Genomic DNA, 22,641 nt, shown 5'->3' with positions numbered 1-22,641 from the left:
CTAGAAGCTTTGTGAGAATGTCCTCTGGATATGCTATGGGGTAGGATTCCACTTGTCAAAATTAAAATCTCTGCAGAACTGGGGGGAGCCATTGGATTTGTTTACCACCACTAGGGGTGTGGCCCAAGCACTGGTTTTAACACGTTCAATCACCCAAGCCTTCTGAAGGTAATCTAGTTCCTGCTTAACAGCTGTCTGTAGGGAGATAAGAATAGGTCATGCCTGACAGAAACAGGACACTGTGCCTGGATACAATGAAATATGAAACTGAAAATCTGTGGTGCACCATAAGCCGGGTTCAAATATAGGTGCAGAAAGTGGCACTAACGTTGTTGAGTTCCTGGAAGGGAACCATGTCAGAGATGACCTTTACCTCATTGGTGATGAAGAATCCAAACGACAAGAAGGCATGCTACTGAAAATGTTGCCAGCTAAGTGACTACCAACCACAAACAGCATTACGAGCCCTGTGACTTTTTTCCAGCCAGCTGTGATTGTGAGCTGACCCCAGAGGGGAATTAAACTGTCATCTTATGTGATCAACATATGGGGCGAAGGAGCCAATTGATGGGAACCCAGAAGAGGATATGTTTGAAGTTTCCAAGGAAACTGTGTGCACAGGGAAATGTATGATCTGGTTTGCAGTATTAAGGTTGGTAAACAACTTAATAGTGGGAGGATCACCCTGGGGAACAATGATTTGATGTGAGGGAGGAGCAGGGTTTCATTATCCTGACAATTTACAACAGACAGTTCAGAGATAGCCATCTCTCCAACAACAGATGCAATGCATCCAGCGATCTAGACATCCCACTGTTAACAGTCAGGATGTGATGGAAGACCCCACTGCGCTGACAAAGTGTGTGGATGGCTGTTCAGAGCCTATTGACACATCTGAAATAAACAGATCATGACACTACCATTGTGAAAATGACTTATGAGTATCCCGTCTCCCCCAGTGCATAACGTGGGGGTTGGACTACTGCTACTTGTGAGTGAATAGTGAGGTATTCATTTGCTGCATGCATGATTTTGAAGAAGTGTGTGATTTTCGAAATATTGTCCAACAAAAGTATTCCAGGTTTAGGGCTGCTGTGCAAACTTCAGATTGGGAGCCAGTTGAGGCGCTACATCTCAAATTAAGGAGTCTGCATAGGAGGCCTTGCAAACAATTCATAGAAGCGAAATTGCAATGGTGAATCAACCCTTGCAAATCAGTCACCCATGAGTGTGACGTGACTGACCAGGTTGCTTGTGGTATCAATAAAACACAAGCCACAGTGTGACCACATGGAATCATTGTGAATAATAACTCAAAAGCAAGGAGCATGTCTATTTGAAAGTGAATGTGACTGGATTTGAAAGAGGAGCCAGTTTCTTCAGTAACATATTTGGCCCCAGGAAAGTCCAAGAAAGAAGGAATGACCATTACAGAGTGTCATCAGAGACCCAAAAGAAGGTGAAGTGCTGTTTCAGCCATTGCAAATACATGTCCCAATCCTCTTTGGCTATCCACCTGGGAAGTGACCACAGCCTGTATGGGATAAGTACCATGAACCTGCAGTCGATCCTTCACAGGTTGAGTTTCCTAATGGAGCAAATCAGTTTCCTACTGCTGTTGGAACTGCTGTTGCAATTGTTGCTGCAAGAGCAACTGTTACTGTTGTTCCATGAGCTGAACAATTTTGCATCTGTGCCATGCTACTAACCTCTTTCCTTGTTGTCAGATAAGGTGACCAAAATCTGACAATCCCAGGAATGACTCAAGAACCCACAGAAATTGGCTGACTGGCCAAGGCTGTAAACATGAGTTGTTTACTCACAGGAGGAGAACAACAGGGGAAAGACAGTCAACAGAGATGACACAGTTGAATAACAAGTCCAACAAGTAATCCAGTAGTGAAAACCTGAGACATAGCAACTACTATGACCAAAACAATGATGTGCAGTGGCAACAGTACTTCAGTTCAGTACAATCATGACCAAAGATAGAGTCACTGCACTTCTAACTTTAAAGGGTGACCACAAGCACTGGAAACACAGGCATGGCCCTGCAGCCAGCACTGCAGTGATGATGCCAGTACTTGCACATGCAGCAGTAGCATTTTGTTGTCTAAATCTGCCACTGTGTTTCCTGAAAGATTCAATATACAGTAGAAAACACTTTCCTATAAAAATTAAAAGCATAAAACTAAATTCGTAAAAGGAAAATGTGCAATGTGATGTCCTACATGACTTGATATTTGGTCCTCTCCTGTTTCTTTCCTGTGTTCAGGACTTGTCAGTGACATTAAAAGCTACTCATAATCTAAAATGTATGCTATGTAAATGATCATATGAAACAACAAGACAAATTTAGCAATCCTGAAAAAAAATCAGATAATAGTCAGTGAAAATCAGATACTTGTGTTGAGCAGCTAGCTCAGCAGCCTACATGCAATGGATATATCTTAGACCTTGTAACTACAGATATGCAAGACCTTATTGACAATGTCATTATAGAAATGGGGATTAGTGATCATGATGTCATTATAGCAACTATGATTACAAAAGTTAATAAATCAGTCAAGAAGGCTAGGAGAGTGTTTATGCTAGATAGAGCAGATAAGCAATTATTAACATCTTACTTAAAGAATGAATTGGCAACATTTAGTTCCAGTAAGATGGATGTAGAGGAATTATGGGAAAAGCTTGAGCAGATTGTAAATCAGGGGGTCTTGAGAGTTATGTGCCTAGTAAATGGATAAAGGATAGAAGAGACTCACCATCGGCAGATGCTGAGGAAGCAGAGGCTGTTGCACTATCGGTTCAAAAGTGAATGAATAAATGACAATAATTGAAGGTTAGAAGAGATTCATGCATCTGTGAAAAGATCTATGTGCAAAGCATCCAACAAGTACCCCCATCACACAGTAGTAAAAGATCTGGCAGAGAACCCAAGAACATTCTGGTCATATGTAAAATCACTAAAGGGACTAGAGCTTCCATTCAGGTCCTTGTTGACCAATCTGGTGTGGCAGTTGAAGATAGCAAAACAAAAGCTGAAGATTTAAATTTCATGTTGAAGAAATCATTCACAGAGGAGGACCATCCAAAAATACTGTCATTTAACAATCAGACAGACTCCTTGTAGTACAACATGGTGATAAGCATACCTGACATAGAGAAGCAACGGAAAGATTTGAAAGCAAATAAATCACTAGGTCTGGATGGAATCCCAGTTCAATTTTACAAAGATTACTCTACGCCATTGGCCCCCTTGCCTAGCTTGCATTTATCATTAATCTCTTGCCCAACACAAAGTCTCAAGTGACTGGAAAAAAGTGAATGTGACTCCAGTATATAAAAAGTTAAAAGAATGGACCCACAAAATTACAGACCAATATCCCTAACTTCTGTTTCCTTCAGAATCATTGAACATATTGTCAGTTCAAATATAATAAACTTTCTTGAGGCTGAGAAGCTTATGTCCACGAATCAGCATGGATTTAGAAAGCATCACTCATGAAAAACTCAGCTTGTCCTTTTCTCACACAAGATACTGAGAACTATGGATGAAGGGCATCAAGCACATTCCATATTTCTAGATTTCTGGAAAGCATTTTACACAGAGCCTGACTTCAGGCTGTTAAAAAGGCATGAGCATATGGAATAAGTTCACAGATACATGAGTGGCTCAAAGATGTCTTAAATAATAGAAACCAGTATGTTTTCCTCAATGGCAAGTGTTCAACAGAGATGAGGGTATCATCAGGAGCGCCCCAGGGAAGTGTGATGGGACCACTGTTGTTCTCTATTTACGTAAATGATCTGGCGGACAGGGTGGGTAGTAATCTGTTGTTGTTGCTGATGATGCCATGGTATACGGTGAGGTGTTGAAGTTGAGTGACTGTAGGAATATACAAGATGACTTAGACAAAATTTCCAGTTGGTTTGATGAATGGTAGGTAGCCCTAAATGTGGAAAAATGTAAGTTAATGCAGAGAAGGAGGAAGTTCAAACCCATAATGTTTGGATACAGTGTTACTATAGTCCCACTTGACACAGTCAAGTCATTTAAATAATTGGGCATAACATTGCAAAGAGACTGCATATAGGATGCTGGAGTAACCTGTTCTTGAGTATTGCTATTTGGCATCCTTACCAGGTCGGATTGAAGGAAGAAATCGAAGCAATTCAGAAGCAGGCTGCTAGATTTGTTATGGTAGGTTTGGACAACATGAGAGATGCTTTGGGAACTCAAATGGGAATCTCTGGAGGAAAGGCAATATTCTTTTCGAGAAACACTATTGGGAAAATTTAGAGAATTGGTATTTGAAGCTGACAGCCGAATGATTCTATTGCCACCAACATACATTGCATGTAAGGATCATGAAGATAAGACACAATAAATTATATCTCATTTGGAGACATACAGATGGTCATTTTTCCCTCGCTCTGTTTGCAAGAGGAACAGGAAAGAAAATGACTAGTAGTGGTACAGGGTACCCTCTGCTGGTGGTTTGAAAAGTATCTATGTAGATGTAGATGAAGATGTAGACATTTACAACATATTCACATCAAAAACGTTAACTTTTTGTATGCAAAAACTCACATTACGAAAAGTTAAACAAACGCGATTAAAAGTATCAGAAACAGATTTTGTTGGTCATACAGTAAATGAAATACATTGTGTCAAATTTATTGGTATTTTAGTGCATAACGAGCCTAAATGAAATCACAATATTAATAAACAGATCAGGATATTTAGTTTGGCACTGTTCCCACTTAAGAAACAGCTTATTCTATAAACTTTCACTTCCTGTCATCCTAGCAGCCATCTTTTGTGATAATGTATCAAAGTTTACAAAGTGTTACTTTTGAAGATTTAATCAATAAAAATATTGTATAATTGTATAAAAGGAAAATTCAATCATGTACACTAATAAATATGGAGACAGAACTTTTGACCAACACTAAACCTTCAGGAGGCAAAATGTATAGCACTGTCGATAAATATACATAAAAGTAAGTGCACTACATGTTGCTCAGAGCTAACAATTTCTTCATCATGGGTGAGTAACAGAGGTGTTGGGGAAAATTAAAAGAAGGCTTGGTCTCTCAGACCATGTTTGTGGCATAGTGACCTGCATATATGGCTGCTATGCTTAGGCCCCTGGTTTGATTCCTGGTACTGCCAGGACTTTCTCCTTGGTAGAAAGACTGGACCAAAGTACACTCAACCTCATGATGCCAGCTGAGTTGCTACTCAATTGAGGCATACTGGCTCCAATGTCAAGCAAGCCATCGACAACTGGGAGAGCAGACTGCTGATCCCGTGGCCCTCCAAGCTGCATACAAATGATGCCATTGGTAGAGAATGACGCAGCTGGTCCCATTTAGCCAGTATGGGCCAGAATCCAGAGCTTTGCTTGCCTACAAGTCACTCAGACCCCAGGAAGAGGAAGGCCCTCCTGTATTGAGGACAAAGTCTATCCTTGTCCTCACCACATGTGGGCCTCTCTCACCCTGGGATCTGAGTGACTTGCCCTTCCTATTAACCTTCCCCAACATGTCCTTTACTTCTCCTCGATGAAAGAACTATTAGTTCAAAAGCCTAGGTAGTGTGTCTCTTTCAAAAATACATAATAGAACCTCTTACAAGGATTCCTTAATGAATTTGGGGTTCATACACTCACATTTAATACTGTACCTTTTTCAAAGCGTTTGTGGCTGACAATGAAAGTACACCACCATAATATAAGAAAAAAACCACTTTCCACAAATTCAGTGATGCTGAATACATAATGTCTCCAAATATGTCTGCTTGTGTCTGTATATGTGTGGATGGATATGTGTGTGTGTGCGAGTGTATACCTGTCCTTTTTTCCCCCTAAGGTAAGTCTTTCCGCTCCCGGGATTGGAATGACTCCTTACCCTCTCCCTTAAAACCCACATCCTTTCGTCTTTCCCTCTCCTTCCCTCTTTCCTGTTGAGGCAACAGTTTGTTGTGAAAGCTTGAATTTTGTGTGTGTGTTTGTGTTTGTTTGTGTGTCTATCGACCTGCCAGCGCTTTCGTTCGTTAAGTCACATCATCTTTGTTTTTAGATATATTTTTCCCACGTGGAATGTTTCCCTCTATTATATTGAATACATAATGTAATATAAAAATCTATATGAGGATTGATAACTATCTGCTAAAGAGAGAAGACATTGAGCAGCAGGCAAATGTGTGGAAATGCAGTTACTGCCAGCTGAGCTTTTAGAGGTTCTTGGGAGCTAATAAATATATAAATATGTGTGTTCAAGTACATATGCACACATGCATACATTCACTTGCTGTTCCACTGCTGCAGCCCAACATCTACCAGTCCAGTCCTGCAGCCTGACTGGAAGTTCCAGTGTTGCTCTCTATGTTTTTATATATAAATATTCTGTGTGTGTGTGTGTGTGTGTGTGTGACTGTGTGTGTGTTTTAAACAGCAGTAAAAATATGGCAACTAAATAGTGTAAGTGGAAAATCAATATATTCTTCAAGTTAACAATTTTTCTCCTAATTGTATAAGATTTTCTTCTGTATATAGTGCAGCTGAATGTAATCAGCCACAACTAATTCTTAATAGACTACTCTTGGATGGTCCATGATAGTTACAGCTCTCAGTAGATGTGTGCCTTGCTGCAATGCACAGTGCTGAAAATTCTTTCATGCCAGCTTCTGCAGAACATGCTTAGTGAATGGAAAAGCCAGTGATTCAAAATGTTTGGCTATCTTTATGCTAGTGTTCTTCATTCTATTTGGATATATTTTGACAGTACAGTCAATTTCATAAATTTTATTACATTTATATCTTTCATATAAATGAATGAGAAATGAAAGATAAGATTGTCACGATGAGACAAAATGGATAGGCCATACTCAGAATGTGATCATGAAGATGAAGTAGTAAAATTCATGTTTAAGGATTGTAAAGGTGGAAAATTTCAACTAATGACAACTACTAAGGAAATCCCTCTGAAAATTCACGCAACATTCTTCTCAATAAAACAGTACAAAAATTTCAGCTCGACGCTGATTGATAATGGATTATTATTGCAACCTGTAGGAGAAATATGATGGCATCCCTAGTGTTAATATATTTTTTTTAATATAAAATCATTCATTCATTCATACATTGTGGTTCATTCAGTTTAATATAACTAAATGATCTGCAGCTTTTTTTCAAAATGATGACTTTCCTATTTCTGTTACTTCGCTTAAGTAAGCAAGTATGGTGTATGTCAGCTTCTCATGTTTCCACCTTTTCTGCTATTAAAGTTCAACACTTCATAAAAATTAGCCCACAAACCTTGTTTGGAAAATGAATTGATTTTTTCTGCACTTCTCCAGTACTGTAAACAACTGGAGAATGAAAGTGGGATCATTATGTTTAAATATCAATGGTATGATAACTATTGAGTCTGTTATCATCTTCTTAATTTCTCTTTCATAATCCATCATACTTTCTTCTTCAAATAGGCTCAGTGTTCTAAGAGACCTAATTCCTTGCTATTGGTTATTGCAGTATAAAAAAGTTTCCTGTCTGTGCTGCATATTAATATTTGGATTAATAGTTGCAGATGTTTCACATATGTTCTTTTGCAATCATACTTCACACGTTAAACCAGGATGACCTACTACTTACAACAGAACAAAATAGAGTCTGGATTACAGACTGACATTAACACACACCAAAGACCCACCTTGGATACAACGTGACCACCAATGCTCATGTTGCGTTGTTAACTCAAATATGTGACAATTACATATGGATTGTTTACATAAAAAGATAAAATTTGTAAGTCAGTAGTATTTTACAGCATTTACATCACAGATATTCCTCAAATTATAATCTAATATATGTTTAAATAGAACCAATAATAAATGTGAATCATTTCAAAGATTCTTTCAAAATTAAAGGGAACACAACATTTCACATTTAGAAATATATTCTTCTTATACATTTTAGAATATTAGTACTTAAGTGAAATATTTTTCAATACTTTATTTAATCATAACAAAGTAAACTAACAATGTACCGGTATATGATTTTATAAGTACTTTTGTGTATTGGATAATCTGGTTGTCTGGGTGTACTGGGTGCTTAGTGATTGTGCATATCAGATACTCGAATTATCACATGTTCCAATTTGTGGTGAAAAAATGGTCATTGACCATTTCCATTATAAGCTGACATAAACCATATGTGCTTACTTAAGCTAAATAGCAGAAATAGGAAAGTCATCATTTTGAAAAAAAAGCTGCAGATTCCTCAATTATATTAAACAGCTGCTCTTTATCTCTTGTTGCATTTTAAAATCAACATGACCACAGATATATTTACAGTAGAACAATAATTATCTGAATATTATAAAAACAAAGGGATCTGGATTGGGAGACATTTGAAGATCAATGTTAACTATCCCACAAAAACCTACTTACAAAACTTCAAGAACCACTTCTTAGTGAAGAATCTAGGCATATAGCTCAGCATCCTATGTACTGCCCCCTTAGGGTCTGTGAGTATGAGATTAGACTAATGATGGTGAACACAGAGGCATAACAGCGGACTTCATCTTGTCTTCATATGTGAGTGGAACAGGAAGAAAACCCAATACATAGTACACTGGGCAGTACCCTTTGTCATGCACTTCACAGATGTTTATGTGTAAACATAGATAACAATTATTGTTTGATACGCAGCTAACAGGTAAGTTCAGTTCCTAAATGTAAATAAGATTGGCTAATAATAGGTACTTTTAATGATGTTTTGAATTACTATTGTGTCTAAGGTTGTTGTTGTATGAGAAATGGGTGCTTGTTGAGGACCAGAATGTAGTAAACCTTTTTCAGCAATAAAATGCTGCAGTTTTATCTGCTCGTGTAACCCAGCAAAGATTGTAGTGAGTGACTGTCATCAAGCTATACAGTATTGTTATTTGCCTCCATGACATGAGTTCTGTTGTAGTTGACAGAACTGCTTCTCAGAAGAAGACCAAGTTGTCAGGAAAGATTTCAGAATTTATTACAAGTTTCAGTTTGTGTCTCCCGGTGTGAGCCCTTTGTCAGTTTGAGACCTATGTATTTAACACTATCCCACAATGACAAGTTTCTGCTCTCAATGAAGAATGGACATTTAGGTATCTTGACTTTGACAAAGAGCACTGGTTGCATTTTCCAAATGTTTACATTGTTTTCCAAACATTTCTCTGTTCTGTAATAATCTCCAACTGTTCATGCACATACCATATAGTGTACTGAAAATTTCTGTTTAATTAAAAAAAGTTTGGCACTTGTACTGGGGGTAAATAATTAAATCATCCTCAATAACAAGTTACCATTTTAATGTTATATCCTGGACACATTTGATCATGCTTGCATAACAATCTCGCAGATGAGGATATCATGTTTTGTTGCAAGCTATAAATAAGTTAAGAAACTGAAAATGAATATTCCATAATTTCACTCCCACAGTTTAGAATAGAAATGGATGATAATAATTCAGATGCATTTCACGTACTGTGACTCCACAATTTCACTCCCACAGCTTAGAATGAAAATGAATGATATTAATAACTCCAGACCCATTTTATGTATTGTGATACCACATAAAATAGATGTTATAGATTTTAGAGCTATGATTTGTTGTTATTTTTTTCAAAAATTAAATCAGCCATTAAAATTATTTTTTTCTATGTAAGTATTTTTTCTTCTCTTACTTGCAGTTTATGTTGATTTCGAAGCTGGTAATACTCCTCTGCAATTATCAGTTGATGCCACTACCACAAATACCTTTGGTCGAAGATGGAATATCAAGGTGACTCAAATAGAATGTGATTCAGTAAACAGAGGTAAGGACTGTTTAAACTTCTATTGTATTGTTCTATTTCACAATTAATACACAAATGAGCTAATAGAAATGTTTCTTCTTAAAATTAAAGACTTTTGGATTAAAGGAGACCTCTAACCAAAACACAAAATTGTTGAGTTGTTGACGGGCACATACACAAAGAAAGAAAACTTGCTAGCTTTTGGTGTATACATAGAGCAGGATGGATGAATAGAGCCAGTACTGCATTTCGGCAGGTGCACTAAGTTGTTGTGATGGGATGTTATATTGGATGGAATGGGTAGAGGGAGAGAGGTGAGAGGCATGGAGAGGGGTTGGGGTTAGATTTATATTGGTTCAGGAGAAGCAGCTGGTTTGCTGGCTAGGAATGTGAGAAGGAAGGGTAGCAGGTACATGGGCAAGGCATGTGATGTACAGTTGCTGCGACCAGTGAGTTGCAGCACACACTGAAGGTGACATGGGGACGTGAGTGTCCAGCTTGTTGATGTCCTAATCCCACTATCCATCAACACCCATCCTACTCACAGTGGGCTGCCCATCAACGCCTCATAGCACCCAGACCTGGCATAGCTGACCTCTCAATTTTCAACATTCTCCAAAACTTACTCCCAAAACTCCACAAAAATAAGAACCAGAGCAAATCCAGCACAGTGTTGTAAACCTTTCCACTGAAAACCGCAGTTGCACAGAAGTTCCAATCCTATCCAAATGCCACTCCTTCAGCGCCACACACAAATTTGGCCATGTTGGACTTGTCAAAGACTCACTCTCTTTCTCCCAATTCCTACAGTGGAAAAATGTCTTTGCCCAAGCCCTCCAATCAAAGCCACCTTAATCCCAGCACTGAACCTTGCCTCCCTCAGTTCATACAATCATTCACCTGTGACCCTCCATATGTCCCACCTAATTACCTTTCTGCCCATCTTCCAGGAATTCATTACTTTTAACTTGATCTCACCATCCTTCACCAGATCCCTTCATAAGAACACTAACCTTTAAACATAAGAGAGGACAGCCATACATGATCTGAAAACAGATGCTGACCTAATCATCCTGCCTGCAGACAAAGACTCCACTAATGTTGTGATGAGTCACACTGACTACTTGACTGAACACCTCCTCCACATTACTCCACCTATAAACTCTGCCATAGGAATCTCATTCCAGAAGTCCAACATAACCTCCAGTGCCCATTGAAACTTACAGGCTCTTCTGAGAAACTATCCACTGAGTCCATCTACCTCCTTACCCCATTGACACCTCACACCCCATACACCCACCTCTTAGATGTTCCCCAAAATCCACAAACCCAACAATCCTGGTACCCCTTTGTGCTCCGCCTGCAACAACTTCCACTCCTGTCAACCAGCATCTTCAAATAACTGCTTGAAACCTAGTCTCCCACATTAAAGATACTAATCACTTCCTTCACCATCTCTCCACCATCCCTACTCATCACTATTGGTACCACCTACCTAAACAAAAACATCCTTCATGCCCGTAACCTTGCCACTGTTGACCATGATCTCTCCCAACATCCTTCAGAGTCAAAACCCACCAACTCATTCCTCGTACACCCCACAGACTAAGTCCTGACTGACAACAACTTTTGCTTTGAAGAGGAGATTTACAGACAAATTCACAGCAGAGAAGTCCTGACTGACAACAACTTTTGCTTTGAAGAGGAGATTTACAGACAAATTCACAGCAGAGCCATGGATGGGCATCCATATGACACCCTTCTATGGCACACAGTTTATGGGCCATCAAAAGGAAACCTCCTAGCTTCCTAAAAATCCCAACTCTTAGTCTGGGTCAGATTCATTGCTGGTATCTTCACGATTTGAACTCAGGGCCAAGTTACCCTAATCTCATTGCTTCACAACCTCAACACATTTCCCATCTGATTCACCTGGTCCCACTCAATTCAACATGACACCTTCTTTGATGTTGACTTCTACCTCTCTGAAAGCTCTGTCCACATCTCAATTTACATTAAACCCACTAACAAACAATAGTGTCTGCATTTTGACAGCTGCCATCCCTTCCACACACAAAAAAAAATAAAAAAAAAATTTAAAAAAACATACAGCCTGGCCACCCGCAGATGAAATATCTGCAGTGATGAGATGTCCCTTGCCCAGTATGCTGAAGGTATCAGGAAGGCCTTCACAGACATGCACTACCTTCCAAACCTAGACCACAAACAGATTTCCTGTGCCATATCGTCACACACCTCCAATACTCAACCCCAAGAAAAAGCTACAAAAGAGCATCCCCTAGTCACCCAGTATCATCCAAGAGTGGAACAACTGAACCAAATCCTTCATCAGGGATCTATTATGTAGCCCTGAAATGAGGGACATCCTACCCAAGATCTTTCCCTTCCCTCTTAAAATGTTCTATCTCCCATCGAACCTACACAATATCCTAGTCCATACCTACACCCCTCCCACTCCCATCCTCTTGCCACAGGGGTCATATCCAGCACTTACTACTAAAGTCCTGTCTCTGGGTCATCCTATCCCATCAGAGGCTAGCAGCCTGTGAAAGCAGCCATGTCATATACAAGCTCTGTTGCAAACACTACACAGTTTTTTTTATGTCTATATGACTACCAACCAGCAGTCCACCAGGATGAATGGTAACTGCCAAACTGTTGCTGACCACCTGTAGTGGAACATGCAGCTGAGCAGAGCATGCTCAGTTTCAATGGCTGCTTCACAACCTGCACCATCTAATCCTTCCCTCTAACACCTGCTGCTCTGAACTAAGCAGATAAAAGTTATCTTTACAACTCATCCCTCATTCCCATAATCATCTTGCCCTCAGTCTCTGGTAACCCACTTTACCCACACCCTCTACCCCACAGTTTTGCTTTCCTCCATCCTGTCACCCCCTCCCTTCTCATGTACCCACATTAGTCCAGCAAGCACCATGTAGAGACATAGCCAAGTGCCTGTATGTGAGTGTGTGTGTGTGTGTGTGTGTGTGTGTGTGTGTGTGTGTGTGTGTGTTTGCTGAAAAGTAGCACGTTCACTTTCTTTTTGTGTGTGGTTATTGATGACTCAGCACTTCTGCTTTTTGGTGAGTGGTCTCCTTTAACCCAAAAATATTTTCATTCCACCAGGACTTTCCTACGACATTTGTAGCTTCTTAAAATGAACATCATCATATCATGAATTTGATTCATTGATAGAATTCCAGGAAAATGTAGTCTGTCTACAAAATAAATTGTTAAAAAAAGTTTGGGTTCACAGAGGACCTAGAGTGTACATGAATAATAACGCCACGTATGGTTGTAAATACTTGTTTGAGCTGTGGGGGAAAGCATAAAATTACTCAGAACCGTGTACGTGAAAGCATATAAAAAGATATGTAAAATCAAACAGTGGAGAGTCCAGGATGAAATAATGATGATATTATCAAAAGGTTAGATTGCTACTCAATGTATAGCAGAAATGTTGAGTTGCAGATAGGTACAACAACAAGACTGTCAAACAAGTAAGGTTTTGGCCAAAAGTTCTTCTTCCAAATTAGACTAAACACACACACACACACAACTGCTATCTCTGACTGACTGTGAGCAGTTGCACGTGGTGGAAGAAGCAGTCTGGCTGGCATGTGGAGGGAGTGGGATAGTATGGTAGGGGTGGGGGACAGTAAAGTGCTGTTTGTGGGAGCATACAGGGATGAGGTGGGGAAAGAGTAGAGAAGCTAGGTGCAGTCAGGGGTGGAGGAGCATAGAAGGAGAGAAGTAAACAGACTCTGGGAGTGCTGGTGAAATAGAGGACTATGGAGTGGTAAAGGCCTAGATAGGTGAAGGAAACGTAGTATATAGTGCAGAGAGTGTTTCCACCTGTGCAATCCAGAAAAGATTGTTTTGGTAGGAAGGATCCAGATGACACAAAATGTAAAATGAAGAACATTGTGTTCAGCAGTATGCTTAGCAACTGGGTGGTCCAGCTCTTTCTTGATCACAGTTTGTCATTGGTCATTCATGTGAACAGGTAGCTTATTGGTTGTCATGCCTATGCAGAATGCGGCCCAGTGGTTGTAACTTAGCCAGTCGGTGACATGACTGGTTTCACACGTAGTGCTGCCTTTAATGGGATATGTGATACTTGTGACCAGACTGGAGTAGGTGGTGGTGGAAGGGTGTAGGAAATAGGTCTTGCATCTAGGTCTATTACAAGAATATCAGCCATGAGGCAAGGGATTGGGAACACGTGTTGTGTAGAGAGGGATGAGGGTACTGTGTAGGTTTGGTGGGTGGCAGAATGGCACTGTGGGAGGGGTGGAAAGGATAGTGGTAGGACATTCCTCATTTTAGGGCACGACAAGATGTTGTCTGGCCAAGAATGTGATTAGTTGCTCCAATTCTGGGTGGTACTGAGTCATGAGGGGAATGCTCCTCTGTGGCTAGACGGTGGGACTTTGGGAGGTGGGGGTTGACTGGAGAGATAAGGCACAGCAGTTCTGACTCTGTACAAAATTGGGAGGGTAATTATGGTCTGTGAAGGCCTCTGTGAGACCCTTAGTAGAGGGATTGTTCATCACTACAAATGCAATGGCCATGGGTGGCTAGGCTGCATGCAAGGGCAGCTGCTGAAGTGGAGGCATCACTGGTGGTTGTTAGATTTGATGTGGACGGAAGTACTAGCCATTTTTGAAGTAGAGGTCGACATTGATGAAGATGGCTTAACGGGTTGAGGAGGACCATGGGGGAGAGGCTGTTGAGGTTCTAGGGGAATATGGATAGGGTGTCCTCACACTCAATCCAGGTCATGAAGATGTCTTCAATGAATCTGAACCAGCTACAGGATTCAGGATTGTGGGTGGTTAGAAAGGATTTATCTAGATGGCCCATGAATAGATTGTCATAGGATGGTGCCATATGGGTGCCCATTGCTATAACCCAGATTTGTTTGTAGGTGATGCCTTCAAAGGAGAAGTAATTGTGGGTGAGGATATAGTTGGTCATGCTGTACAGGAAGGAGGTTGTAGGTTCTGAATATGTTGGCCATTGGGAAACTTAGTGCTCAATGCAGGAAGGCCATGGGCATTAGGGATGTTGCTGTAACAAAGGCAGGCAGCACCAAAAGTGATAAGCAAGGTAATGTGTGGTAAAGGAACCAGAATTGTGGAGAGTTGGTGGAGGTAATGGATGGTATCTTTTATATAGAGGGTAGATTGTTGATAAAGACTACAGGTGCTGGTCTACAAGAGCAGAAATTCTTTTGGTGAGGTCACAGTAACCAGTCACAATGGGATGTTCTGGGAGGTTGAGTTTATTGACTTTACAGTGTGTGTAGAAAGTAGAAGAGTGGAGGGTAGTAGTAGTGGGGGTGGGGGAGAGATAGATTTGGGGTGGGGAGTCTTTGTTCTGGAATGAACCTAAGGGTTTCAGGAGAGTCTGGAGAAGAATTATTGACATGGAATTCGGGGAGAGGGTCAGGGATGGACTTAAGGATTTCAGGAGAAACTGGAGATGCATGCTTGGCTTGTGGAACCAAAATGGCCTTACTATCAAATAATCCATCTCCAACTGCAAGCCCTCCTTCCACAATGACCTCCATCTGTTTAGGTTTCTCCATCCTTAACCCTCACCAACATAATACTGCAAAACCATGTTATTCAGGCCCATACCTTCTTTCAATAACTCTTCTCCATCCACAAAATTCTCCTACTATACAATCACAATCCTATCTCACATGCTGAAATTCTTGCCTTCTAGGAAGTAAAGCATCATACACAATGCCACCTCAAAAAACTCTCCACCCTCTTCACCTCCTACTCCCACCCTGGAATACCACTATCCACCTCCTCTACGAGAAGCTCCAAACCTCCCTCACATACCTGAAAAACCCTGTCTCACAGACATACTACATTTTCCCCACCTTTAAAAACTTCCTCCCATCACCATACAGAATCCAAAACCTAAACAGAACAGAAATACAGTCATGAACCTTTCCTCCATAAGTCTTAGCCCTATAAAAGTATCAGTCCTTTTCAAAGGCCTCACCTCTTGTCCCACTCCCAAATTCAATCATACATGACTTGTTAAAGACCTTCTCTCATTCTCCCTGTCCCCGTAGTGGAAACACTTTTTCGCCACCAACCCCACTCAACCAAAGACCAATGCTGAACCCTGTCTCACTCAGTTCACTCCTTCATCCAACCGTGATCCACCCCCACTGCTACCAAATCACTCCCTGTTAACTTTTCAAAATTTCTTAACCTCGAACCATGCCTCACAACATTCCCCAAATCCCTCAACATCCAAGCTAACCTTTGTAATGTTACCTCTCTTGTCCGGGGAACAAATATTAAATATCATCAATTATTTTATATCAAATTATGACATGTGTTTAAAAACCTGTGTGGTCTTCCTGGTTTCAATAGTGGACCACAAGTCCCCGTCAGTCTGTTCACTCTATTAACAGAGCATAAGAGACTTAAATATTTGACAAAGAGAAGGTAACTTCACAGTACAAACATGAAATAATTTACTTAACTTACCTTGAATACTCATTGTTGCTTGCTCGTTGTCTATGGGTAACTTCTGGATTTGCTGTAATTGTTATTACAATCGGTCCTTGGGTTTGTAATATGCTACGTAAGAACTGATACTGTTTAAAGCTTTCCATGTTATATATTTTCGTTATATCATCTTCATAACAATCAGTAGTTCACCAATATAAGCTTTTCCAACATAAGTCGTTGTCTCAAAAATGTTCAACAACACAACCTTTCTCAAAATTGTCCGTTTCTCATGACTTCTCAAGACTCACTGCCTCTTAGAATCACCAAAATATGACTGACCCTTAGCCTCACTTGGCCAAAACTGTTTCTGTATTAACAATCAAAGACCTTACAAAGTGCACAGGTTTGCCAAGATGAATTGAGCATAGATATTTTATACATCACATGTATACACTTATGAAAACAGTACGAAAATTGAATAGAGTCCTCAAATAGTTCTGCAGCAATACATAATATGATTGTCCTGCAAATTATTAGTTTTTATAATAAAACGATAATATTTCAGTTTATGTTGACTGTAATTTTATATTAATATACATGTTCTTTCATGTCGATTCACGGCACCGCATAGCTCGCCAGCCGATGGTATCGATAGTTTCAGTAGTCTGTTACATTACACCTTACATCCATAGAGAAACTGAAATTCACCACCTAAAAACTGATCCCAACTTTATACTTCTACCTGCTGACAAAGGCTCCACCAATGTTGTTTTGAACCACAAAGATTACCTGGCATAAGGACTCCGCCAGCTGCCAGATACATCCACCTCCAAACACTGCCACAGTGACCCCATTCCAGAAATCCAGCACAATCTCCAGTCTCTCCTCAAATCCCAGAACCTCTTACTAGAGTCTATCTCTCTCCTTACCCCTTGCACTCTCCACAGTCCTTCCTTCTATGTGCTTCCTAAAGTCCATAAAACCAACCACCCAGGACACCCCACTGTGACCAGTTACTGTGCCCCACTGAGAGAATTTCTGCTCTTGTAGTCCAACATTTGCATCATATTGCCCACAACCTACCCTCCCACATAAAAGATATGAACCATTTCCCCCACCAACATTCCACAGTACCTGTTCCTTTACCACATGGTGCCACAGTTGTCACTATTGATGCCACCTCCCTTCACACCAACATCCTTAATGCTCAAGGCCTTCCCACTATTGAACACTACCTTTCACAGTGCCTGACAGATTCCAAATCTACAACCTCCTTCCTGGTCACCATGACCAACTGTATCCTCACCAACTGCTGTGGCCAAGCAATTCTAGGCGCTTCAGTCTGGAACTGAACTGCTGCTACGGTCTCAGGTTCAAATCCTGCCTTGGGCATGGAAGTGTGTGATGTCCTTAGGTTAGTTAGCTTTACGTAGTTCTAAGTCTAGGGGACTGATGACCTCAGATGTTAAGTTCCATAGTGTTCCATTGTCCTTAACCATCAGCCCCTTCTATGTTCCCTTGCAGCACTACACAGTCCTCTATTCCACCAGCGCACCCACAGTGATTTTACTTCTCACCTGTTCTACATCCCCTTCCCTTCCCGACCCTCCATCTATCTAGCTGTCCTACCCTCTGTACTTCATCCCTGTAAGCTCCAAAAAGTGGTACTTTACTGGCTCCCTCTCCACCCTAGCCTCCTCCTTACCCCCACCACCCACACTCCTTCTCCCATCATGTACAGCTGCTCAAAGTCTGGCCTCAGCAGCCAGACAGTGGTCATATGTGTGTTAGTTGCGTTTGGTCTGTGTGTGTGTGTGTGTGTGTGTGTGTGTGTGTGTGTGTGTGTGTGTGTGTGTGTGCATCTCGGACTCAACATCTCCTATATATAAAGATGCGTAATATTTACACCCCATAGCAACTGTGGTTAATGTAATATAAACTCATATAGATGTATGTAACAATTTATGTTCATGTGTGAAATGATTAGCAAGTGAGGAGCTGGAAGTGATAGGGTGCAAGGCCACAAAAAACATAACACAACACCAAGAAAAGATTTATTTATCAAGTAGTGCAAATTGTTATTATGCATATTTTATACACATTAAAGTTTAAAAGCTCAAATTGCTGTGATTATATACAACAATCCAAAAAATCAGTAATAAACATCTAATAGTTCAGACTTGATGAATATTAATCTCAGTTTTGAAATCATGACCTAGTTTAGAGCTTCACCTCTCCCAGGTAGTTCTGTCTCAAAATAACTCAGGCTAACTCTACAAAAGAATGTATAAATAAAATTAACACCACCATCCTCATGACTTAAACTAACAAGCGGGTTGGAAAATTGAAACCTCGCAAATTCTGAGCACCAAATAAATTACCCACAACCAGCACAAAAAATATTCATATATTACCAACAGGGCTTAGAATCGATAGACAGAAACAAGACAAACTGCCCTGAATATCTGTGGAATAAACAATTTTAACAATGAAACTTAACCAAAGCTGGAACCAGTAAGGTTAACTAAAACTTAAAATAGTATAGCACACATAATTTAAAGGCAGGGTGTATATCACCCAGGACAACCAGAAAATCCAGGAAACACCCAGGATTTTTTTCATCAGGTAGAAAACCGGGAAAAACTCCAGAATTTTCCGGAATTCCAGGAATTTTTCATTGTTTTTGCTTTCAGTTAAATTTTTATAATTTTGACTGGTAAGAATTGATTCTCTAGCAAAGAATGTTATTGTATCCTGCTACTGGAGAATGATATTGCAGCAGTTAAATATAAACTAGAAGGAAAAAAATAAAACTTAAGTGGCAAAGGAAATGCGCAATTCACAACAAAACACCGTGCACGCACAAGCATCTGCAAAGAGCAAAAATATGTCAGACATCATAACTGTTCACATTAGGTTTGTTTGACCAGTAGCCAGCGGGCTGATGTGCATGCTCACTTGAGCAGCATATGAGCAGTACCTTCTCCCACTTTTCGCTACTCTAAGTGTGGCTTTTAGCTGTATCGGCAGTAGCAGCAAGCAGCCAGATGCAAATGGGAAAAATTTTTCTTGCGCGCCCTAGCTGCCAGATTCATGCATGTGCAGAGTTGCCTGAGTTGTTGTGGGGAGGGGTTAGTCTCCACGTGACCTGTATTTGTGTTAAGTGAGTTCGCTATTTCCTCTTCGTTTACAGATCCCACATCAAATGAAAACTAAATGGATATCTGTGGCCAGGAGCTATCAAGTGAATTAAAATACATTCACATAATTATGGAGGGCAAAATATATTATTAGTTTCAGTTTTCTGATTTTATTTTATTTCCAAGTTATTAGCAGTCAAGCATTATAGTATATATTAATGATATAACACAGCCACAAAACTCCAAACTAGTGAACTATGCTGATGATACATCTTTTATTAGCTGCGGCTATACAGAGCGGGCAGCATTCCAAAGCAACAAAGAGAACTTTGAAATGATCACAGAATATCTAACAGTGAATAAGCTTACAATGAATAAGGACAAGACTGTAGTAATAAAGTTCTTGCTACATTTTAATAATACTCATACTCAATTACTTTCTACTGTTGAAACATCTGACAAACATAAATTTTTAGGCATATTGATTGATGAACATCTCACTTGGGAAGAGCATATCGGCTCCACCTGTAAAAAGATTTATGGTAATATTTACTTACTAAAACGTCTTGCAAATATAATAGCTCCCCTTGTCCTTAAACAAGTGTATTATGGGTTAATACACTCACATCTGCAATATGGGATCGAGGTCTGCGATGGGGCACCCACCATCTATATGGATTGCATTTTCAGGCTTCAAAAGAGAGCAGTTAGGATGATTGCTAATATAAGCAAACGCCAGTTCTGTAGGGACTATTCCAAAACTTATAAATTACTGACTGTGTACTCATTGTATCTGTTTAAGACTATAATGTTTGTAAAAGAGAACAAGGAAAATAGTGTAAAGAACAGTGACACCCATAATTACAATACTCGAGCCAAAAGTGACTATCATAGGATACGGACTAACAAGAAAGCTACAGACCACAGTCCATATGTAACTGGGAGACAATTCTATAATAAGTTGCCAAAAAATATAAAGCAACTCCAAGGCAATCTTTTCAAGGGCAAGTTGAAAAATTTGTTAATAGAAAGATGTTTATATTCATTAAAAGAATTATGAGCTGCAGTACTGTTAGTTTATTCTTTTACATACTGCAGTATATTAGTGGTGGTACTGTTATAATTGGCTAATTGATGTGTATAATCATTATATGTATGGAGTGATATATAATGTGCTAATGTGTTTACAACATTATTGCATGGAATGATATACAATGTGCTACTTGATGTATATATTCATTCTTGGAATGACAAAAAATGACGATGTCCAAGACTGTAAAGTTAATATGGACAAATAAACATTATTATTATTATTATTATTATTATTATTATTATTATTAATCACCTTGCAGAACAATGAAGTTATTTTTGCAACTTTGCTAAAGAAATTTGGCTTTATTAATCTTTCCACTGAGGCAATCATTTTATTTGAAATGAAGTGTTTCATTCCACAGTATTGGCTACTTCCAACTGTTCACTGAATTTCAAGTGCACATTATCATCTTCTGCCATGTAAGGCATTATGCCATAATAAAGAACCAAAAATGGGATCGTAGAGTACTGGTACTCCAAGAAAATTTACATCCCAAAAACCACACCGAAAAGCTTAATATCAGATGGGACCTACGTCATTGTGAATCTGGGAAAAAACTATATGCACTTCAAGCCAAATTATACATTTTAGTATGGTTTACGAAATTCCAATACTGCTTTTACATATGAACACGTGGGCTTCCTACACCACTGCAGCTGCACACACGCGATAATGCCTGTTTTCTGGTGCTCTCTGGCAACTGGTAAATTGAACGTATTTCTAAGTCTCCAGATAGTATTGTGAATGGTGGCTCAAAAAGCATTACTTTAAAAGTAAATTTATTTCTACACAAGATGAATTATGTTATGTGTGAGAAAGTGGGATGAATTTCTAAATCACAGAGCGTTTAAACTGAACACTTTGAGGACCAGCCACTTACAAGAAAATCGAGCCCAGACATTTATGTCATAATTTTAAATTTACTGGCACATTTGTGTGATGTATATTAAAGTATAACACATGCAAAAAAAAGATCAATATTACATGTGAAAGCTTAGCTTCTGTTGTAGCTTGTTAATCTTAGAGACCAATATTATATGTGAAAGCTTAGCTTTTCTTGCAGCTATATTATGTATATTAATGTAAACAGTTAACTTTTCCTCTTTGTGTGTTCGCACTATGTAGCCAGTAATCTTGCTATTGGCTGACTATAACATGTGTCCTATGCTCTGAATATCTGCTGTCATCAGCTGGTGAGATCACGTGGCATAAGATATGATTGGCTTACAAAAGGACATGACAACCTCGGTTTCAATGCTCTGGCAACTAACGCGCTGTTTGGTGCAATTCAAATTTATACTTTTGTAATACAAAAATATGCAGTGTATAGGTTGCTGCAACTCAAAGGTCTTTCCAAAACTTCTCTCCTTTTTTTCATTAAAAGTCTTTCCAAAGCTTCTCTCCCCCGTCTTTTCTTTTTTTTTTTCCGGGTAGTTCTAAGCGAGTGTATAGAACATTAACCATTCAAAGGATTGATAAGTTCTACAGTTGTGAGGAAAAATCTATAGAAAACCTTATGTCACTTAGCATGGAAAAAGTGTATTTTTGCAGAGGAAAAAGCATATTTTTTAAACGGGATATCCAGGAAAAATCCAGGAATAATCCAGGAATTTTTTTTCCTTGTCCCCCCCACCCCCCCGTATACACCCTGAAAGAATACTACCACACAGTGGATAGCTCTGAATAACTGTTTGTACAGTCTGCTCAATAAGTTTCTCACCAAATAAGTCCAACAAGTGCAGTTATCCATGGCTCGTTAACCCTTCTCTGCCACTTAACTCCATAGCCACAAATAGCAGACACAGTTACAAGGACATTTTCAACCAAATCCAATTGACATGCCTCTTGGACATGTAAAGTAGTAGAATAGACAATCACACACCTGCCCAAAGTAATACTCCTCTTCAGTAAGTGCTCCTGGCATCCACTTACCACATGACTGACAACACTTGTCGTGGGATGGGCATCCTGCAGTCATTGGTGATCAGTGACTGAGAGCTGATACATGCTCATTTCTGTTAAGGTGCAGCATGTGCATGCCCCATGGCAGAACAGA

General features: G+C 39.6%; 1 protein-coding gene across 1 annotated transcript in view; it reads left to right on the top strand.

Moving 5' to 3' along the window:
* The window catches only part of LOC126257846 (uncharacterized), a 139,266-nt gene that overhangs the window by 58,915 nt on the left and 57,710 nt on the right, over positions 1 to 22,641 (top strand). The window contains exon 5 of the mRNA XM_049955598.1: positions 9,742 to 9,867. Within this exon, the coding sequence (XP_049811555.1) occupies positions 9,742 to 9,867 (126 nt within the window). The remainder of the gene's footprint in view (positions 1 to 9,741; positions 9,868 to 22,641) is intronic.

This window comes from Schistocerca nitens, chromosome 1 (genome assembly GCF_023898315.1).
Source record: "Schistocerca nitens isolate TAMUIC-IGC-003100 chromosome 1, iqSchNite1.1, whole genome shotgun sequence".
NCBI classification, from domain to species: Eukaryota; Metazoa; Arthropoda; class Insecta; order Orthoptera; family Acrididae; genus Schistocerca; species Schistocerca nitens.
Note: the sequence above shows the minus strand (reverse complement) of the source record. Positions and strands in the feature narration are given on the sequence as shown.